We start from the raw sequence: 18,273 nt of genomic DNA, 5'->3' as shown, positions 1-18,273 counted from the left end.
GTTATTGTAGGGAAGACTGTTTTCACCCTCCACCACCTAATGCAATATATACTTTTTCCATCCCAACAATTTTGGGCATATGAATGACAGAACTAGTAAACGCTGTTTGAGCAAGTAATACTAGTAACTCTTGATGGTGTTTTCAAAAATAAAGAGAAGGTACATTTTCTTTTCTTTTCACATAGTTCTATATGATAAAAGTTTAAAATCATGTGGCTGACAATTTCGAAACTTTTTTCGAAACTTTACGACCATACTATTCCACAGGAAGAACAAAAAAAAAAAGACAGAGCTAGCAAATAGCGTAATTGTGAATTTTTTAATGGATACAGTACAAAATAAATTTAATAGTGGCAATTTTGTTACTATATTAGATGTATCCAACAGATTAGAATAGAAAAACCAAAAGAAATTTGCAAGTTTGCAGACAAATCTTGTGAAATATCTTGCCACAAACTAATCCGAGACTTTTTTGAAAATCCACTCAGTGAATTATTAGTCTTATTTGTTTATGCCCACCTTCAAATATTTCAAGAAACTTTTTTGGGAAAAAAAAATTCAGCTTCAGAAGTAGTTCGGAAGCACAAGGAATCGGATATAAAATTAATAGCCAGAATTTTTAGTGCAGAAGATTTAACATGAAAAGTATAGTATCAGACCTAATGTTCAGTTGAAACAATAATAACAATAATAAATAATTACTTTATTTGTGTTGGAAAAAAATACTTAATAAGGATAAATAATATAGAAAACCATTTGAGCCACAGAGATAAACTTTGCCCTATGATGTCACAAAGTAAGTTAAAATGACATCAACATCATATCTACCAGCATGCAAAAACATGTCCATGAGTCATCTGCATGAATGTTACATTTTTGAAGAAACGGTCAGGATAAACAGTAAAGAATAACAATCGAGCTTTTTCAGTTACTGCAGTTTGTTCATATAGTGCAGCTATCGTATTGTGTTGTTTTGTGTCTGGTAAAGTAAAATAATGGGTGAGCCACCAAAGTCGTTGCAATTTTCTTTCTTCAGGAAAATTGTATGTGAAAACTCTCCACATACTCTAAAAGGGTGGAAACCGATTATTATTTTGGAAGATACATACATTGTGATGTGGTTATCCAGGAGCACATGGAGAAAGTTACACTGGAAGTAGTCTGATATCCTCCCTACTTGTAAAGAAGAGTAGACTATGAATTGTACATCAGAGACATATTCTCAAATGCCAAACTAATAGTCAATGATACAGGAGATGGTGGAAGTAAAGTTTTCTCTATTAGTTGTGAAGAAGCTGAGAAATTTTCAACAAAAATGTACAACATTGATAATCATTTACTATTTTTGGAAACTGAATTACCATGTATTCGTATCATGGGAAACATTATTGCTAACCATATAAATTCATCAATAGTAAAATTAGACTTTCAAGCTTTTATTCAATTCGATAAAGATTCTTTATTTTAGGACCTTTACGAACACTATACAAGAATGCTTGTGTATATCTGGTGACAAAAGAATATATGGAAAGTTTAGGGGGGCATGGTGTCATATTCAGGCTAACACCTTATCACATGTAAGGAGCAGTGCTTCCTATGGTGTCAGATCTTAAGACTCTTTTGCATAGCCAGCTATTTTGATGTAATGTAACCAAGAAAACAGTGAGTAATGAACATTTTCTTTATTGAATTCATTGGAAAATGTTAAGAGTGTAAACTAAATCTTGTGAAATATTTTTAGGTAATTACATGTTCGAATTTTTCTCTGTGAATATACTTGTAAATAATATTTCTATCTTGGAATCTTGGAGCTTCTGCTATGCAATGGAACTATTTTCCACTCTTTCCACCCCTTCTTGGGACTAACCCTAAGCCGCGATTTAGATTAAACAACGTAGTCAAAGGCATTAACAATTCCCTAGTACCTTCTCATACCACTCGAGCTGGTACATCATCTAATTCCATTGTTGTATTCACATCAAGATTCTGTAATATGCTATTTCATTTACCTCACTTGTGAGGTAAATGAAACCTCCATTTCATTTACCTCACTTTTCATATAAGTCTTTGCCTCTCTCGTTACTACAATATACCCTTGTAAAAATGTTCACTTAGTAATTCTACTATTTCTCCTTATTCAGTTACCTCCCTGCCATAGGCATTCATTAAAATGATTCTGCCATATACATTCTTTCTTTTCCTTGCAACATGCCAAAAGCAAATTAGCAGAGATGGCCAAATAGAATCTCTTTGAGATTATATTTGGCCTTCACTGCTAATTTGCTTTCACACACTGCCTTTTATTTTTCTTACCACACTGGTTACCTTTCTGGCCTTGCTTTGTACTGCTTATATGTCTTCTGGTCACCTTTCCCCTTGAATTCCCTCTAGAAGTTTTTTTGTAGTTCCAGCTTAATAATGATATCCATCCATTTAACTCCCACTTGATTTATTATCCTGACTCTGCGGTCTGCTATTACTTTCCTTAAACACTGCTTTACCACTTCCCATTCACTTTCAACATCCAGCCATTGCAATTTCACATGCCATGTACTGATCTAGCAATCTTCTAAGCATATCATACTTACAATCACTGTAATTCAACATATAATAACCCTCTTAACTGAAATTCCATACATTTAGCCAACTCCTAGGTCATGACCATATGATCACCAATTGGTGACGACATGGTGTCATATTGTTTATAGACAAATTCTTTGATGTAATTACTAGGTCTAACACTTCCAAACTCCTAGTGTATTCCATCACATACTCTCTCTCAGGTCATTATTGACTACATATATTCCATTTCTTTCCTTCCATGTGTTCTCTCCTTCTTTCAATCTATGTTCCTATAGATGAAATCCCCCCTCCCCCACTGTAATAATTACCAGCCTCCACTCATTGAGCTTATTCGCCGATGCATACTATCCCCATCATGCATTCCATCCCCTGGTCTATAGAAGTATCCAACTGCATATTTTGTTCTGCTGTCCATGAATCCGTGAAGTTTCTGGAAATTCATGGTGTCGTTGACCTAGAGCAGGGGTCGCAAACTGGCGGGCCGCTGGCCGGATACGGCCCGCGACCTTAATGATTTCTTTTCTAAAAATCAATGTTTCTAACATCCTGCGTGGATTAAAACAGAAACAATTCAAACTTCTAAATGTTTTATGACAGCTTTAAACAAAAGTAAAACTTATTACTACAATTCTTTGTACTATGTTTCTATCATCAAATGTTGGCAACACTGAATGGAAGTTACTTGTCACGCAGCCATTTTAAGCCACGTGATATAATGTCAATAAGTTACAGGTTACCATTGTAATATGATAGCATGTTAATAAAAAGTTACCTCAATAACTTATATTTTTTCAAACTTATATTTTTGCCCATAACAATGTCTGAATTTAAAGTTAAAAAAAAGAAAAATAGATCAAGAAGGCAGAACTTTTCAAGAAAAATGGGAGAAGGCATATTTCTTTGTGGAAGCAAAAATATTCCAACATGTTTGATAGGTAGACAAAGTGTCGCCGTGGTAAAGGAATATAACCTAAAATGCGATTATGAAACAAACCATAAGAACTGTGATAAATATACAGAAAAGATGCGTGATGACAAACTTAAAGATTTAAAAGATGAACTGAAGTTTCAATAGGGGATATTTTCGAATGTTATCGCAAGTGATGGTGCTGTTAAATGTAGTTACGTCATAAGTGAAAAAAATGCTCGGGCTTCGAAATCTTTTACTGATGACAATTTATTAAAAATTGAATTTTAAGTGTAGTCGAAATCATATGTCCGGTAAAAAAGCAAGCATTTCAAAGTACAAGTGCGGAGCGTGTTGAAGGCAGAGAACTTCCAAGATATATTGCCTGAAAAAATAAAGCGTTTTATACCGTTTTCCATTGCAGTTGACGAATATACAGACATTATTAATACTTTCCAGTTAGCAATATGTATTCTGATGACAATATGAATGTGACTGAAGAATTATTGGATATAGTGCCTATGTCAGGAAATGACTTATATTTGTGTATTGAGAAAAGTCTTGAAAATGCTCACGCAGAGTTGTCAAAATTATTAAGTGTGGCTATAAATGGGGCTCCTGCTATGGTTGGTGTTAACGTCGGACTTGTCACAAAACTTCAAATGAAAAAGGAAATGTTGTGCAAGGACAAACTTAAATCGTTTCATTGCATAATACACCAGGAGTCACTTTGTGCTAAAAAACTAAAGATGGGAAAACGTCATGAGTGTAGTAATTAAAACAGTAAACTGGATACGCTCTCACGCCTTGAATCATCGACAATTCAATGCTTTGTTGGATGAATTAGATTCACAATAGGTGGCTTACTGGCAGCGTTGTTTTAAAAAGATTTTTTGAACTCTTAAAAGAAATTGACATGTTTACTTCATCCAAAGGAAAACTGATTCCTCAGCTCACCGATAAAGATTGGAGTAAAGACTTGGCCTTTTTAGTTGACATAACAAGCACTTAAACAGACTACTGCTCTGCAAGGTGTGAACAGTTGATATGTCATATGAATCATTCAATTAAGTCATTTATGGCAAAACTCTATCTTTGGCAAACCAGTTGGCAAAGAATAATTTAGCCCACTTTCCTGCACTTAAATCGATTTCTCGAAATAATAATGATGCTGAAAAGTACATTCCTCAAATTGAAGAATTGAAAATTGAATTTGAAAAAAAGATTTTCTGATTTCAACCAGTCTGAAAATGAATTATTATTATTCAGTTCACCTTTTTTAATTAATATTGAAAATGTTGATGAAGAATTACAAATGGAAGTAATTGAACTCTAGTGCGATAATGAACTAAAAAATAAATATAAAGAAGTTGGCATACCAAATTTTTTATAAATACCTCAGCAGTAAATAATCCAAATATAAAATTTATTGTGCAAACATGTTGTCAATCATTGGAAGCACCTATGTATGTGAGCAATTATTTTCAATTATGAAACTTAATAAGTCAAAGTTCCGTTCACGCATAAAAGATTCTAGATTAAATGCAGCACTTCATATTGCAACACGAAACAAAAAAGCAGATATTGACATGTTAGTACAGAGGAAAAGATGTCAGGTTTCGGGATCAAAATCAAATTTAAAAAAAAGGACTCATAGATAAAAAAATCTTTATTTTTGTAAGTCAATAGGTATTTAAATAATTTTCTTAAAGTATAAATAAAATGTAATTGAACTTATATTTTCTAAACTTGTTATATTTTTAAAATTTAAAAATAAAAATGGTTATAAATTTAAAATTTGAATGGTGGTGTAACTGTTTACGTAAGTCGTAAAAGCCCGGCAACAAAACGGCCTTTGTTAGAGCCTTTCTTTTTTTAGTTTATGTTTTGGTTCACAGAATAATATTGAATACGGCCCGCGTCTGATATACATCTAATTGACTGGCTCTTTGCTACGTTTGAGTTTGAGACCCCTGACCTAGAGTATCCTAGAGATAATTTATGTTACGTATAGGCATGCGATTGCCATTACCAATCCTCTTCAATTCCCTTCACATTGTTCGGCGAGATACACGTATGGGTTAAGAATAGCCTTCATTTAATGCTTCGGCTATTTGCTGTCGGGCCGTACAGGCCTCCTCAGACAACGGTAATCTCCTTCCTGATAGACTGACTTAGAACTACAGTTACCCCTCTTAAAAAAGCGCAATGATTATTTTCCCACTGATTAAACGATCTTTTGAGAAACCAGTGAGCTCTGCTATTTTCAAACTCCGTGGCTCTAGCCAGACGAGAACCTCAATAAGCCCTTTATTGAACTCCAAAAGAGCCTTTGTTTTTCTCATTGCAATCAATACTATAGACGATTACTAACCAGCGACATTCTTAATAGTTGCTTAGATCACGCGGCGACGCACGCTACCAAGTATTTTTGCATATGCGCTGCGTAAGTACGTTTACATACATCTACATGAAGGTTTTCAATTCAGTGGTCAGTATGTGTATAAGAAGCAGTGGCGGCTCGTGGCTTGAAATTGTGGGGGTGCTGCAACTCTCGAAATATACATACACACTGTAAGTACAGTGTATACGTGTTTGCATAAAATATCAAAATTATAGTAAAAATTAAAAAAAAAAAAATTAAACATGAAAAAATATTGTTTATTATCGATAAAATTATACAGTTTAGTATAATTCAAAATTACTTAAAAATAAAATCCATTCCTTTAATTGCAATTAAAGGAACGGATTTACAATTTTTGGACATTACAATTAAATCCTTTAATTGTAATGTCCAAATATTTAAAGAGACGGAATAAACAATAATCACTACGAACACTCTACTACTGGCGCAAACTGCATATAAACAACAATGGAACTGCGCGACAGACAGTGCCGCATTACGCTAATAGCTCGCAACTCACTATGACGTGCATATGCTTGCGCGCCTAGCAATATGACACCGTGGTAAACACAGTGCTGCTAGCGTCCTTCGCCTTCCTAAGTGCTACAAGATGGATTTTTATTATTTTTTATACAAAATAAGAGAATTGTATAGGATTGTTGATGATAAAATCAGATATTACAAGCAAATATAAATAAATTAATAAATATATTTAAATATCGAGAAAAATTGGGAGTGCTGCAGTTCCGCAGTGCCTATGCACGAGCCGCCCCTGATAAGAAGCATATTTTAATTAGACATAATAAGTAGTACTATTTCTTATTTCAGCTTTTATTATATACTTTTGATAATTTGACTAATAAAAGACACCTAAGTCAGTGACATTTTCAATTACTAATCCATTAATTAAAAAAAGAAAGAAAAGTAAATGAAAAAACTGATTCACCATCATTAGAGAGAGACAGTATTGATGTATTCCATTTTCTCAGGTTAGAGTTATTAAGTTCCAAATTATCAAGTTAGAGTAAAGTAATTAAATTGTATATTTTGGATCCAAAACATCTAAATATAAACCTAAGTATCAAGAAGTCTGAATACATCCTAGCCATTGTTAGCTAAACGAGTGTAAATGAATGCGTAAAGGTGCACAATTAGAATTATTTCACAAACACTAGTCTCTTGTATAAATACATAATGGTTGACATCTTTTTTTTAGTCTATTGTTTATCTACTAGTTTTCATGTTTACACTTGAAGAAATCCTAAATAATTAGGATGGAACGTCGTGTTTTGAATTAAAACAATTGTTACCATCTTACTCGTACTTCGGTTTTCTGCTTTGTAAACTCTTACTTATATATATGAGTATTTAAAAACAATTATCTGTCTTCCAAATTATAAATGTTTCTAAATGTTGCTTTTAGTCATGCAGCGATCCCAAAACATATTTCAGTATCTAATTTATTCCCAAGAAATATTCAAATTTAGATATTTCTAGACCTTGAAAGGTAGAGAAATACAAAGGAATATACAGATCATCCAATCAGTAGATACAAACATAATTTTAAATATTCTTTACAAAAATGCTTACAATTTAAATTTTACGAAATAGCAACACCGGCCAATAAACAGCATTGAATATGAAAAAACCTAACGGAAAGACTATTCGGCAACTGTGATCTAAGTGCTGTGCGCTATGTTCAAGATTTTTCTCCTCCTCTTCTTCTTCTTCATCATCATCATCTTCTTCTTCTTCACACTCTGGACAATAACCCCATGCTTGTTTATGATAACCTGACCGGCATGATGTAGAACTTTTTTTCCTGAGATTTACTTTCATATTCTTCGTTCCTGCAATCTGAACAGACACATAACATTAGCCATAGTATGGCAATAAAAATTAATTATCTGTTTGTGCAAAATTATAGATTCGTCCGTAAATTACGTAACGTTTTCCCCGAGTAGGATTTGAAATGTAAACCTAGGTTATGTAAGATGTAGCATCTTTACATAAACAAATATTCATACAAAATACTCCTCTATTTATTTTTCTTTCAAGGGACTGGATTATAGAAACTACCTTTTCGTAACCACTACCATAAGAAATTTGCGAACGTCTTATTTACATTGGTAGTATCTCCATAATCTTATGATCACTGATGCTATGTTGTCACTCACCAGAGACCCCGCTGACAAAAGTCAGAATGATATAGAATATCATACTGAGATTTGAAAAGGTAAATAAGTTTGATCCCGCATTCACAAGTTTCTTTATTTAGAAATATATAATCAATAATGTGATGATTGATTTTACGTTAGTTCCAAACTGTATACTTTGAATAATCCTATAGTTACAATAAACAGAGGAAATAAATGCTTGTAAAGAAATACATACTCCCATGAGGACCTTTTTTTTTTTTTTTTTTGCTTTATCTGTTTTACTTAAAAGCCAAACGAGGTTTCTTAAAATTAGTCCCAAAACTACCCAAATGTGAGGGAGGATTATAAAATTCGAAATATAACATTAATTAATAGACCATTCCTTTTTAAAAGTTACTATTCCAGGACTTTGCATTCCTACTTTCGATACAGACCTCTTTCTTTTTCTTTTTTTTTTTTCCTATGGAGCAAAGTGAGAAAAACAGCTGTAACACTAAAAATGAAACTAAGTCACAGCTATATCACAAAATAAGACAAAATGAAATGCTAAATAATCTATTCTGGACCTTCGTCCACACTGCAGCACCCCTTACCTTCTGAAAGGACCATCTTCCAAGATGATAGCACTCTTCGCAGCAAGAAAAAGTAATGAAATTATTATTAATTTTTTTGTCTTTTTCTGTGATTATACCCGAATAGAAAGTGTTAGTACGGCATTTCAGTTTAACTATCGCTATTAGGAAATCACTGACAAGTAGTGATTTCATAATAATTAAAAAGCCAGTCTCCATTTCCAGAATCATTTATCCGGCTGCATCCAGAACATTCTTCATAGGTCTTGCATCAGGATATTTAAGGGATAAAAAATTTCAGGAGAGCTAAAGAATAGTCACTAAACGTTTATCAGAACTGTGAAATGTTGGGTATGATGATAGCTTGAAGGAGGAGTTAGAGAGGTGATATGATTGACATGAGAGGAAGTTATCAAGTAAATGCAGAGAAGATATTATACAGGCTGAGAGGATGGCGAAAGCACAGTACGTCCTCACGTGATGTTGTATAATGGTTTGAGTGCAAAGGAGTGGTATCACATTTTTGTTTGCGTTGCTGAAGTAGAGGAAATGTGATAACAGGAAATGGGTTCAAGATGAAGTGTGATGTGCATCATTGTATACTGTAGATTGGATGAATTTCTCTCAATGAGCCTCTCAACTCCACAGGAATGTTGAACGACCAAATGTGTTTGGAACAGTATACAAATTTGTGTGTGTGTGTGTGCACGCGTGTGTGTGCGCATGTAATGGATTCTAAATTAGAATATCACAGTCGTTTTAGAGTAAGACTCATTTCTGATGATGATTAGTCGGTCTCATATACAAATATGATGTTTCCCAGAACTTCTGAGTTCCAAACCCCCCTCACGAAATAAAAATATTAATTAGAAGATAGATACTCGTAATTATCACACAAGAAATGCCTTCTTCGTCGCCTTAGCCGCATTGCGTGAGGTTAACTGACTGCCGAGCAATTTTTTTTTTTTTTATAAATGTACCTTATCAAGATTAATTTTTTATCCTTCACGGTGTCATTGTAACCAGTTTTAAGTTGTTTAAGTATTTTTAAGAGAGTTCTAATACAGTTATTAATCAAGGCAGGGATTTGAAAGAAAGAGGAGTGTTGTTGTTTTAGGTAGTACTAAAAATAATTTTTTCGCAGATTGTTTTAAAGGTTTTACAGAATGATTATAAACACATGCATCAGACATTCAAAATACTTTATTGAAGAAGCTTGAATGCTTTCATCATACAATAAAGTAAAATAGTGTCGTTAAATAAACTGAAAGATTCTGATCGCACTTCTCGAGATGAATTTCAATAGAATAATAACCTAGAAAGTTATGTAATTACAATGTACAAAAGATAACGCCAATTAAAAAAAAAATGCTTAGACTTTTAGTAAATCACTTGAGAAAAAAAGAAAGATGGCTTATCGTATTGGTAATGAAATATTATACCTTTTCAATTAACTAAACGTTTTTGTGCCAGCGAAAGCAAGCAACATTTCAGTGTTTCAAAAACATCTGAATCTTTAAATTGGACAAATGTCCAATTTAAAGATTCAGATGTTTTAGGATTCTAAAATATTTAAAATATTTCTCAAGAACAATACTCTTATTGTCAATGTTTTTATATATTTATTTTGGTGCAATATTTCAGTACTTTTATTGTTAATGCTCAAAAGACCTACGTTCAAACCCCCTTCTAGGATGGAAGAATCTTGTTATAATAGTTGGAAAGCGGAGCGCTTTATGCTCAACCGTCCAGGTCATCATTGATTAAATTAGCCAAAATGAAACAAACCAATTTTTAAATTAAATTTAACTCACTGTGAGTATAAATTTATGTAAACTGTTTTCATTATCCAGTTCGTAACCTTGGATGGCTATGTAGTAGTTTGTTACTGGTTGCAGCATATGTTCAAAACTTTTTGAAATCAGTATTTGAAGAGTGATACATCACTAATTGAAGTGATATGTTTAATGTTGTAGGACAATAATATTTCATTCAAGGTAATATTCAAGTTTATAAATTATATTAAATAAATGAAATAAACGATTTCCAAGGTGAAAAATAGTTATAACTTCGTGCTCTGAATATATCCAAACACATCTAAACTTAAAATAATAAAATCGATTAGCAACGAGGGTAAAAAATGGGTATATGAATATGTTTAATTTACCCACCGCGTTTATACGCTCCTCTCTCTGTTTTCTCTTCTCTTCAATTTCCTTTGATTTTTGCTGAGCATTTCTGTCTATCATTTTCACTATCGTAATCATCAGCAAACTGAGAATAACTAATACCATACAGCTTATCATCCAAATGTCAATCCCCTATACAAGTGTAATACGGTTTGGTAAATACACATTACAGAAAGTTCATTATTATTATTATTATTATTATTATTATTATTATTATTATTATTATTATTATTATTATTATTATTATTATTATTATTATTATTATTATATCAACAGTTCGGTATAAAATATTCACCTTGAAGCTAAAATAATATTAAAGTGTTTAATTGTTATTTTGTAGCAAAATAAAGTAGAAAATAGATTCATAGAATAAATATTGGCATTTTAAAACTGTTATCTGGATAATTTTGAACGGCAAATTGGTTTTGAAGCAAAACTAATATTGGGAAATGAATATATCTAACATTATTAACTTTGTATAAAGTTGTAAGATTGCTATTTATACATACTGCAATAGGATACCTACATTGATGTAAGCTATAGGTGGTAACGTACTGCGAACGCTTGCGAATTGAGTTGTGAGTGCTAGGAGACTGGTAACGCAGAGAGTAATTCTTCCAGGAATTAGATCAATTCCCATCCAAAAGTTGAACCAGGATAGTAAAATTATTAGGATACTTGGAGCATATACATGAATTAAATGATGACCAATATCACGCTCAAAGATGAAATACACGGAAATCATGGAGTAGGTCACTGTAAAAAAGAAAAATATATATTATAAATTTGAAAAAAAATCAGTGGAGGAAAATCTGTAAAGAACTTCCAGTTTCTTTTACCCACTATTTTCATAATAATGAAATGATTTTTTACGCATGCGCAGTTTTTACTCAAATGCGATTTCGGCGATTAAATTTTCAATATTTCATTTATAGTTGAATTCACATATAGCTCCTAGTTTCATGAGGGATGAATGTTTATTAGAAAATGAATACACGGACAATATCCAATTTATTGATAACTGGAGCTAGAGAACATCAAAGAAAGCGACTGGTTGAAAAATTAAAGAAATCAGAGGTGTCAACTATGTAGTGCTCAGGAACGGCTTGAATTGGTAAATATATCATTTGCTTAGTTAAAGTTCATTTTCATCAAAAATACAGTAAATTTCAGCGAAGTATTACAATACACAGGAGAGAAATTGAAGTGATTTGTTTTGTATTACCGCAACTATTTTTTTTCTGTATCTGTCTGTGAACAGCAACAATGGTTGTTTTACGATATCGAAAAGAAAAGCTGGATAATCACAGATGATAAACAACGTAAGGGAAAAAATTTAAAAAAAATAATAATGAATTATATTTATTGTTCGTGTTTAGAAGCTTTTAGCGATTAAGACAAACCTCGTGAATTTTTCTAAAAATCCAAAGAAAGTTGTGCTCTACCATCCATCGATCTGTTCATTGGACATAAATAGATGCTGTGTGTTCACTAAGATGCTCGATGATGTGCCATGTGGTTCTGTTGTGTTTTTCTAGAGCTTCAACTCTTTGAAGATCAGTCAATCCAGACGCATCATCCATCTATCTGATTGGCGGTCTACCCTTTCCTCTTTATCCAGGTGTGTGCTCTGCTGAATGCGGCTTTTTATTATTGTTATTATTATTATTAAAAAAACAACCACAAACCTTCAAAAGCTTTTCTGGATTACCTATTGTAATGCTAATTATAAATTTAAGTTAAATAAATTGTTTCTGTACTTAAAAATATTGTTTTTAACTTTAATTATAAGCCATGTAGGTGGTGGTTTAAATATACATCTCCAATGAATACTTATTATGACCATATTTACAAGAAATCATTTCATATATAGAGGTAACTACGTGTGACCACCGGTACAAAAAAAAAAAAAAAAAAAAAAAAAAACAGGTGTATAATCAGAATCTTACAACATCTCAAGTGATGAAGAGAAGAACCAACTGATCACAAAACGGTTAAGAACAGATAAGATTAGAATAAAATTAAAAAACGCATTTCTGATCCATCCAAATCGCTATATCTAGCCTTAAGATATATATAAAATAAGTTTAATGACTATTACCGAGAGAAAAGATGGCAAGATATATTTAACAAGATACTACTAGTTTACTAGTTTCGTTACATGAACATCATCAGGTATCATACTCAAAGAAGTATATAAAAAATTATAGAGACTTAAAATTGTACTAACAGAACAAGTGAAAAACAGTAGCATGTTTGAAAAAATGCAAATATGAGTTCCATACAAACGAATACTACGCGCTGTCGCGAGTGCGCCAGTACTGAACAGAAGCAAAGCGTGCGTCCGAGAGATTGTAACTCAGGCTGTTGTTGATATGAGAGGAATCTAGAGAAATTTCTCTTGATTCAACAATCTTTCTTTCGAGTTCATCGTAGCACACATGGATATTAGCAGTTTGAGTCCAGTTTACAATGTGCTGGCGGCCTTCGTCTGAGTTAGCAGAAAAGAGAACGTGGCTAGAGAGAGCGCTCTCTAGCCACGTTCTTATAACAGGACTAGAGCTAGTGCTCTCTCTAGCCACGTTCTCTTTTCTGCTAACTCAGACGAAGGCCGCCAGCACATTGTAAACTGGACTCAAACTGCTAATATCCATGTGTGCTACGATGAACTCGAAAGAAAGATTGTTGAATCAAGAGAAATTTCTCTAGATTCCTCTCATATCAACAACAGCCTGAGTTACAATCTCTCGGACGCACACGTTGCTTCTGTTCAGTACTGGCGCACTCGCGACAGCGCGTAGTATTCGTTTGTATGGAACTCATACTTGCATTTTTTCAAACATGCTACTGTTTTTCACTTGTTCTGTTAGTACAATTTTAAGTCTCTGTAATTTTTATATACTTCTTTGAGTATGATACCTGATGATGTTCATGTAACGAAACTAGTAAACTAGTAGTATCTTGTTAAATATATCTTGCCATCTTTTCTCTCGGTAATAGTCATTAAACTTATTTTATAATATTCCAACCGAGTAAAAATGAATTGTCAAAATATATATATACTGTATATATATATATATATGAATGAATACAACAAAAGTCTACGATGAAGAAATCAACAAAATCTTAAAAGAAATGAGAACACCATACGTACCATTTAGCATAGTTTTTTCAGATATGCCTTTTTCCAGATATAAATGATGACGAAGGAGTACAAGATCAGGATTCTTTGGAGGTTTATCTATCGATGGATCCCATGTGTAAATCACCAGAGTTTGGGGAAATGCAACTGCGAAAGAAAATACAATCTTTGTATACAACATATACAAAATTATTCAGGACATTTTACAAAAAATTACAGACATTTCGGACAATTTTACAAAAATCGAACCGCAATTATTGGAACTTATCATTTTATGTAAAACATTAGTTACTTGAATGTTGAAATACGTAGAATCGAAACCACAAGCTTATTAAAATATTACTTATTATCGATAAATTATCTATGTTAACTTAAAACGTTGACTGACATTACATATAAGTTATGGCTTTAGTGTAATGAGATTTCCATAACATATAATATTGATGGGATTGAGTGGAGAAACTGATGAGACTAGAGATCTCGGAGTTACGGAGAATAAAATTAAAGTTCAAAAGTCACCTTTGAAAGACTTCAAATACAACCCAGAGGATAACTGCGATGTTGATACGATCATTGATCCGGTTTCAGAGATGATGCAGTGTACAGGATTTAATGGGAAATGTTCAATGATATAGCTGAATTGTGAAATGTAGATTATGAGGATAGATTGAGAATATGTGGACTGTAGATACTAGATACTAGAAAACACAGGATAAAGAGGTATGAAATGATGCCGAACCGAAAAATTTCTGAAAGGATCATATGGGACACTAGATGGAATTTTTCATTTTATGCACAGTCTTTGCGCAGTCAACAAAGGGGTGAGACCTAAAGATTTTTCTCTCAAAGAGCAGTGCATGATTGGAATAGCTTACCTTTGTTGGTGGGAAGTGTAGGTAGCGTGAATGAATGCAAGAAAAGATATGACAGCTGGTTTGCGTAACATGTGGTACCCCTCGTTGAGTTTCTGACTCCCTGGAGGTCTTCAGTAATAGTAATAGAATTTATATCATAGAATAGTCCATTTTAACTATAATTCTGTTGCTGCACGCAAAATTATTTGAAATTATAGCGATAATATTTTTGTGCTATAATTTTTTATTGGCAAAACGATGAAAATTAATGAGATTGTGACATGATATGACAACCGATGAACATCCTTTGTGCGTCTGTGACTCCCGAGAACATCTTATGGCACAGACGTTCGTGAATGCCTTTAGGTGGTAGATAATTTTGATTGCAGATTGGTGAATCTCCTATTAGGATTATTGAAAGCATGGTGGGTTAAGAAAGATTATGTCATATAATCAACATAACCTACAGTCCACATATTCTCAATCTATCCTCATAATCTACATTTCACAATTCAGTTATATCATTGAACATTTCCCATTAAATCCTGTACATTGCATCATCTCTGAAACCGGATCAATGATCGTATCAATTGTAGCACGGTTGCAAACTTTCTTGATGTTTTCACTCTCCCTCAAAAGAGGTTGTAATATACTACGCGAAGGATCACATAATCTAATACCTCTTCTGTAGAGACTTAACACTGTATGTCGTTTTTTCAAGCACTTCAAATCTCTAATAAGCAACGTGGTGGTCCCCTATTGGATAGTGAAAATCCACTGCCTTAAGATTTCCTCAAACATCCAATCCTAAAATGGGAGGATTCCAGTTCAAAGCCTGTTGTTTGGAGAACGGAAGCGCTGCCGATTCAGCCAACCAGGGTAGCGAAATGGAAACAGTATTTAAAAACAAGAAATATATTATATTATTCGCAATATATTTAGGCATTAACATGAAATAAAGTCGCTATTAACAACATTAGACAAATATTTTTTTAAAAATCTGAACATTAACAAATCTGAACATGAACAAATCTTAACAAATCTGAACATGAACGTGCAGTCTTACCAGATTAACGTAACTACATATATTCATTCATGGCTATGTATTCGTGATTCAATAAAAAGTAACAGAGTTCCCTCCATTCATGAACGTATGCCCATGGTTTCTTGACATTGAAATGAATAATGGGGCAGGATTAAAATAAGATTCTCTAAAAAAGTTACATAGCTATTCATATTTTCATAATGAGGTATAAAATGATGATAATATTCGAAATGGAAACACTTCCCCTTGTATTTATAAAGTTATAATGCAAAACTGATTTAACTTACAACTACGCATTGACAGAGAACAATTCTGGACGTCCATCGGGTACTGTCTGAAATCCATCTGACAAGCTACGATTGAGGCCAGTCTAAGAATTGAAAAGATAATACAAGTATCTGAAAATAGCCATACAAAGATTTAAATATATCTGAGTAATTAAGCAAAAATATTAATATCATTGTAGTTTTATTCGTCAAAATGCTTTCATTTGTAATTACGTATATTAACTTCACCAAAAAGGTAGACATCTAAATTGTGTTCAATACAATTCCATAGCATATATTCAAAAATGATTCTTATACTTTTTATTCCTTTTCTAATTTCTGTGAAATAATCCATTTCGTCTATATTTCAAAAAGATTATTTCAATTATGAAACTGTATTATAAACTAATCAAGACAAAAATATAATTTTCTCTTAATAAGTAATTACCTTATTGTATACTGAATCGAACAACCAGGGCTGTCAGTCTTGTTTCTAATTTGAAGACTGCGCAAAGCAGATACTTTAGATGGCATTTCTGCAATCTTAGCGTTAGCTAAATAAGTGTCTGGTTTCCAAAACTTGTCGATATACAATGAAGGTATAATCAGACCATCAACATTATCAGTAACTTCGGAGATATTCATTTCTAAATTATCTAATTTTATTGCATAAATGTTACAAATGTCGTTTGATATGTTCCAGTTGTGCTTCAGAAAAAAATCCAGTCGGAAATCCTATAAGATAAAAGAAGAGTAATAAGAGCTGTGCATTTTTTTTTATTTCAGCATTCTAACTTAGAATTCATGATTAGAGTTATATTGCACCTCTCTCTCTCTCTCTCTCTCTTTCCTAAAAATTTAGAAAAATTTATTACAATTGTCTCTATTAATTAATTAAAACGATCCTTAATGGTCAGTTTATTACAAGATTAGTTATGATTGAAGTGATAGTGAAGACAAATGTCGAGGTAGTCAAATTTATTCACTTGTCTTATTTATCTTGAATAGAAAAGATAAAGGCCTATTGAGATTATATTGCAGAGTTTATTGGCGTATCGTGGGTGTGGGTGTGGGAATGGGATGTAATATACTATAATTTAACTCTTGCTTGTAATTATAAACATTAATCTTCTCCCTTAGTTCTTTGTCCCATGTTTTGGAAAATATATGAAATTAAAGACATAATGGAGTATCTCATTGAAATTCCCCACTTTCAGAAAATTTAAGAACAGTTTAAGTAACTTAAATTAACAAAACAAAGTAATATTTGTTCTTATAAAGTAACACAGTATATGATTATGACCATGTCATGTCTTTAATATCCCGTTAATATTTTAAAGGTTATAAATATTGTGAAAAGTTTGTTCCGAAAAAACAACGGACACAATTTCAATATATGCGAGGGTGGTCTGAACGGTTCTCGGCCTAACAATGAAAAACGGATTTATAATTTCAAAATTATTTTTATTTTTCAACATAATCTCACTTAAGACTAATACATTTATTTCAGCGATCCTCCAGCGCCATTATCCCGTCCCTGCAGTGGTTCTCAGTAAGATCTGCAAAATACCCCTATACAGCTACAGTCACCTCTTGATTCGAAGAAAAACGCTGACAAGCGAGGAAGAGTTTTAGTTTTGGGAAGAGACAGAAGTCAGAGGGAGCCAAATCTGGGCAATAGGGTGGATGTTCCAACAATTCATAGTGCAGATCCCTTAATTTTCCCATTGCCAAAACCCCCTTTGTGGGCAGGTGCATTGTCCTGATGAAAGATCATTTTTTTTCTTCTGCAAAGTGGGAAAATGGGTCTTTTCTCACGAATGTTTTCCTGTAGTCTGGTTAAAAGATCGGAATAATATTCGCCGGTTATTGCTTTACCCTTTTAAAGATAATTAATAAACAAAATACCCTTAGCATCCCAAAACACCGATGCCATGATCTTTCCTGCTGATGGAACCGACTTTGGCGCTCAACAACCGTCTTCTGTCCACTGTTTTGACTGCTGTTTCGATTCTGGTGTGTAATGGTGAATCCAAGTCTCATCCATAGTAATAAATCGACGCACAAAATCAGTTTTATTCTTGTTAAAACGCTCCAAGCACTATTCAGAGATTTTCATGCAAGTGCGTTTTTGAATCTGCTGTGAGCAAGC

At 32.9% G+C, this 18,273-nt stretch overlaps 1 protein-coding gene across 1 annotated transcript; it reads right to left on the bottom strand.

Moving 5' to 3' along the window:
* Window positions 1-10,071: 10,071 nt before the first annotated feature.
* Window positions 10,072-16,766, bottom strand: LOC150104199 (glycine receptor subunit alpha-4-like). The gene is made up of 6 exons (XM_090396427.1): window positions 16,570-16,766; window positions 16,143-16,225; window positions 13,969-14,103; window positions 11,341-11,570; window positions 10,797-10,946; window positions 10,072-10,188 (listed from the first exon to the last, which is right to left on the bottom strand). The coding sequence occupies exons 1-6, from the start codon at window positions 16,764-16,766 to the stop codon at window positions 10,072-10,074; spliced, it is 912 nt and encodes a 303-aa protein (XP_090252553.1).
* Between the last annotated feature and the right edge of the window lie 1,507 nt (window positions 16,767-18,273).

The sequence above is a fragment of the Typopeltis vanoorti genome, chromosome 8 (assembly GCF_054136105.1).
Source record: "Typopeltis vanoorti isolate ZY-2024b chromosome 8, IOZ_Tvanoo_1.0, whole genome shotgun sequence".
NCBI lineage: Eukaryota > Metazoa > Arthropoda > Arachnida > Uropygi > Thelyphonidae > Typopeltis > Typopeltis vanoorti.
The sequence above is the reverse complement of the archived record's forward strand: the minus strand, read 5'-3'. Positions and strand labels throughout refer to the sequence as shown.

Coding starts and splice junctions, on each gene's coding strand:
- LOC150104199 (XM_090396427.1), bottom strand. CDS start 16,766: ATGAATATCTCCGAAGTTACTGATAATGTTGATGGTCTGATTATACCT. Junction 16,226..16,569: donor TCGATTCAGTATACAATAAG/GTAATTACTTAT, acceptor TTCAATTCTTAG/ACTGGCCTCAATCGTAGCTT. Junction 14,104..16,142: donor TTCTCTGTCAATGCGTAGTT/GTAAGTTAAATC, acceptor TTTCTTTCGCAG/TTGCATTTCCCCAAACTCTG.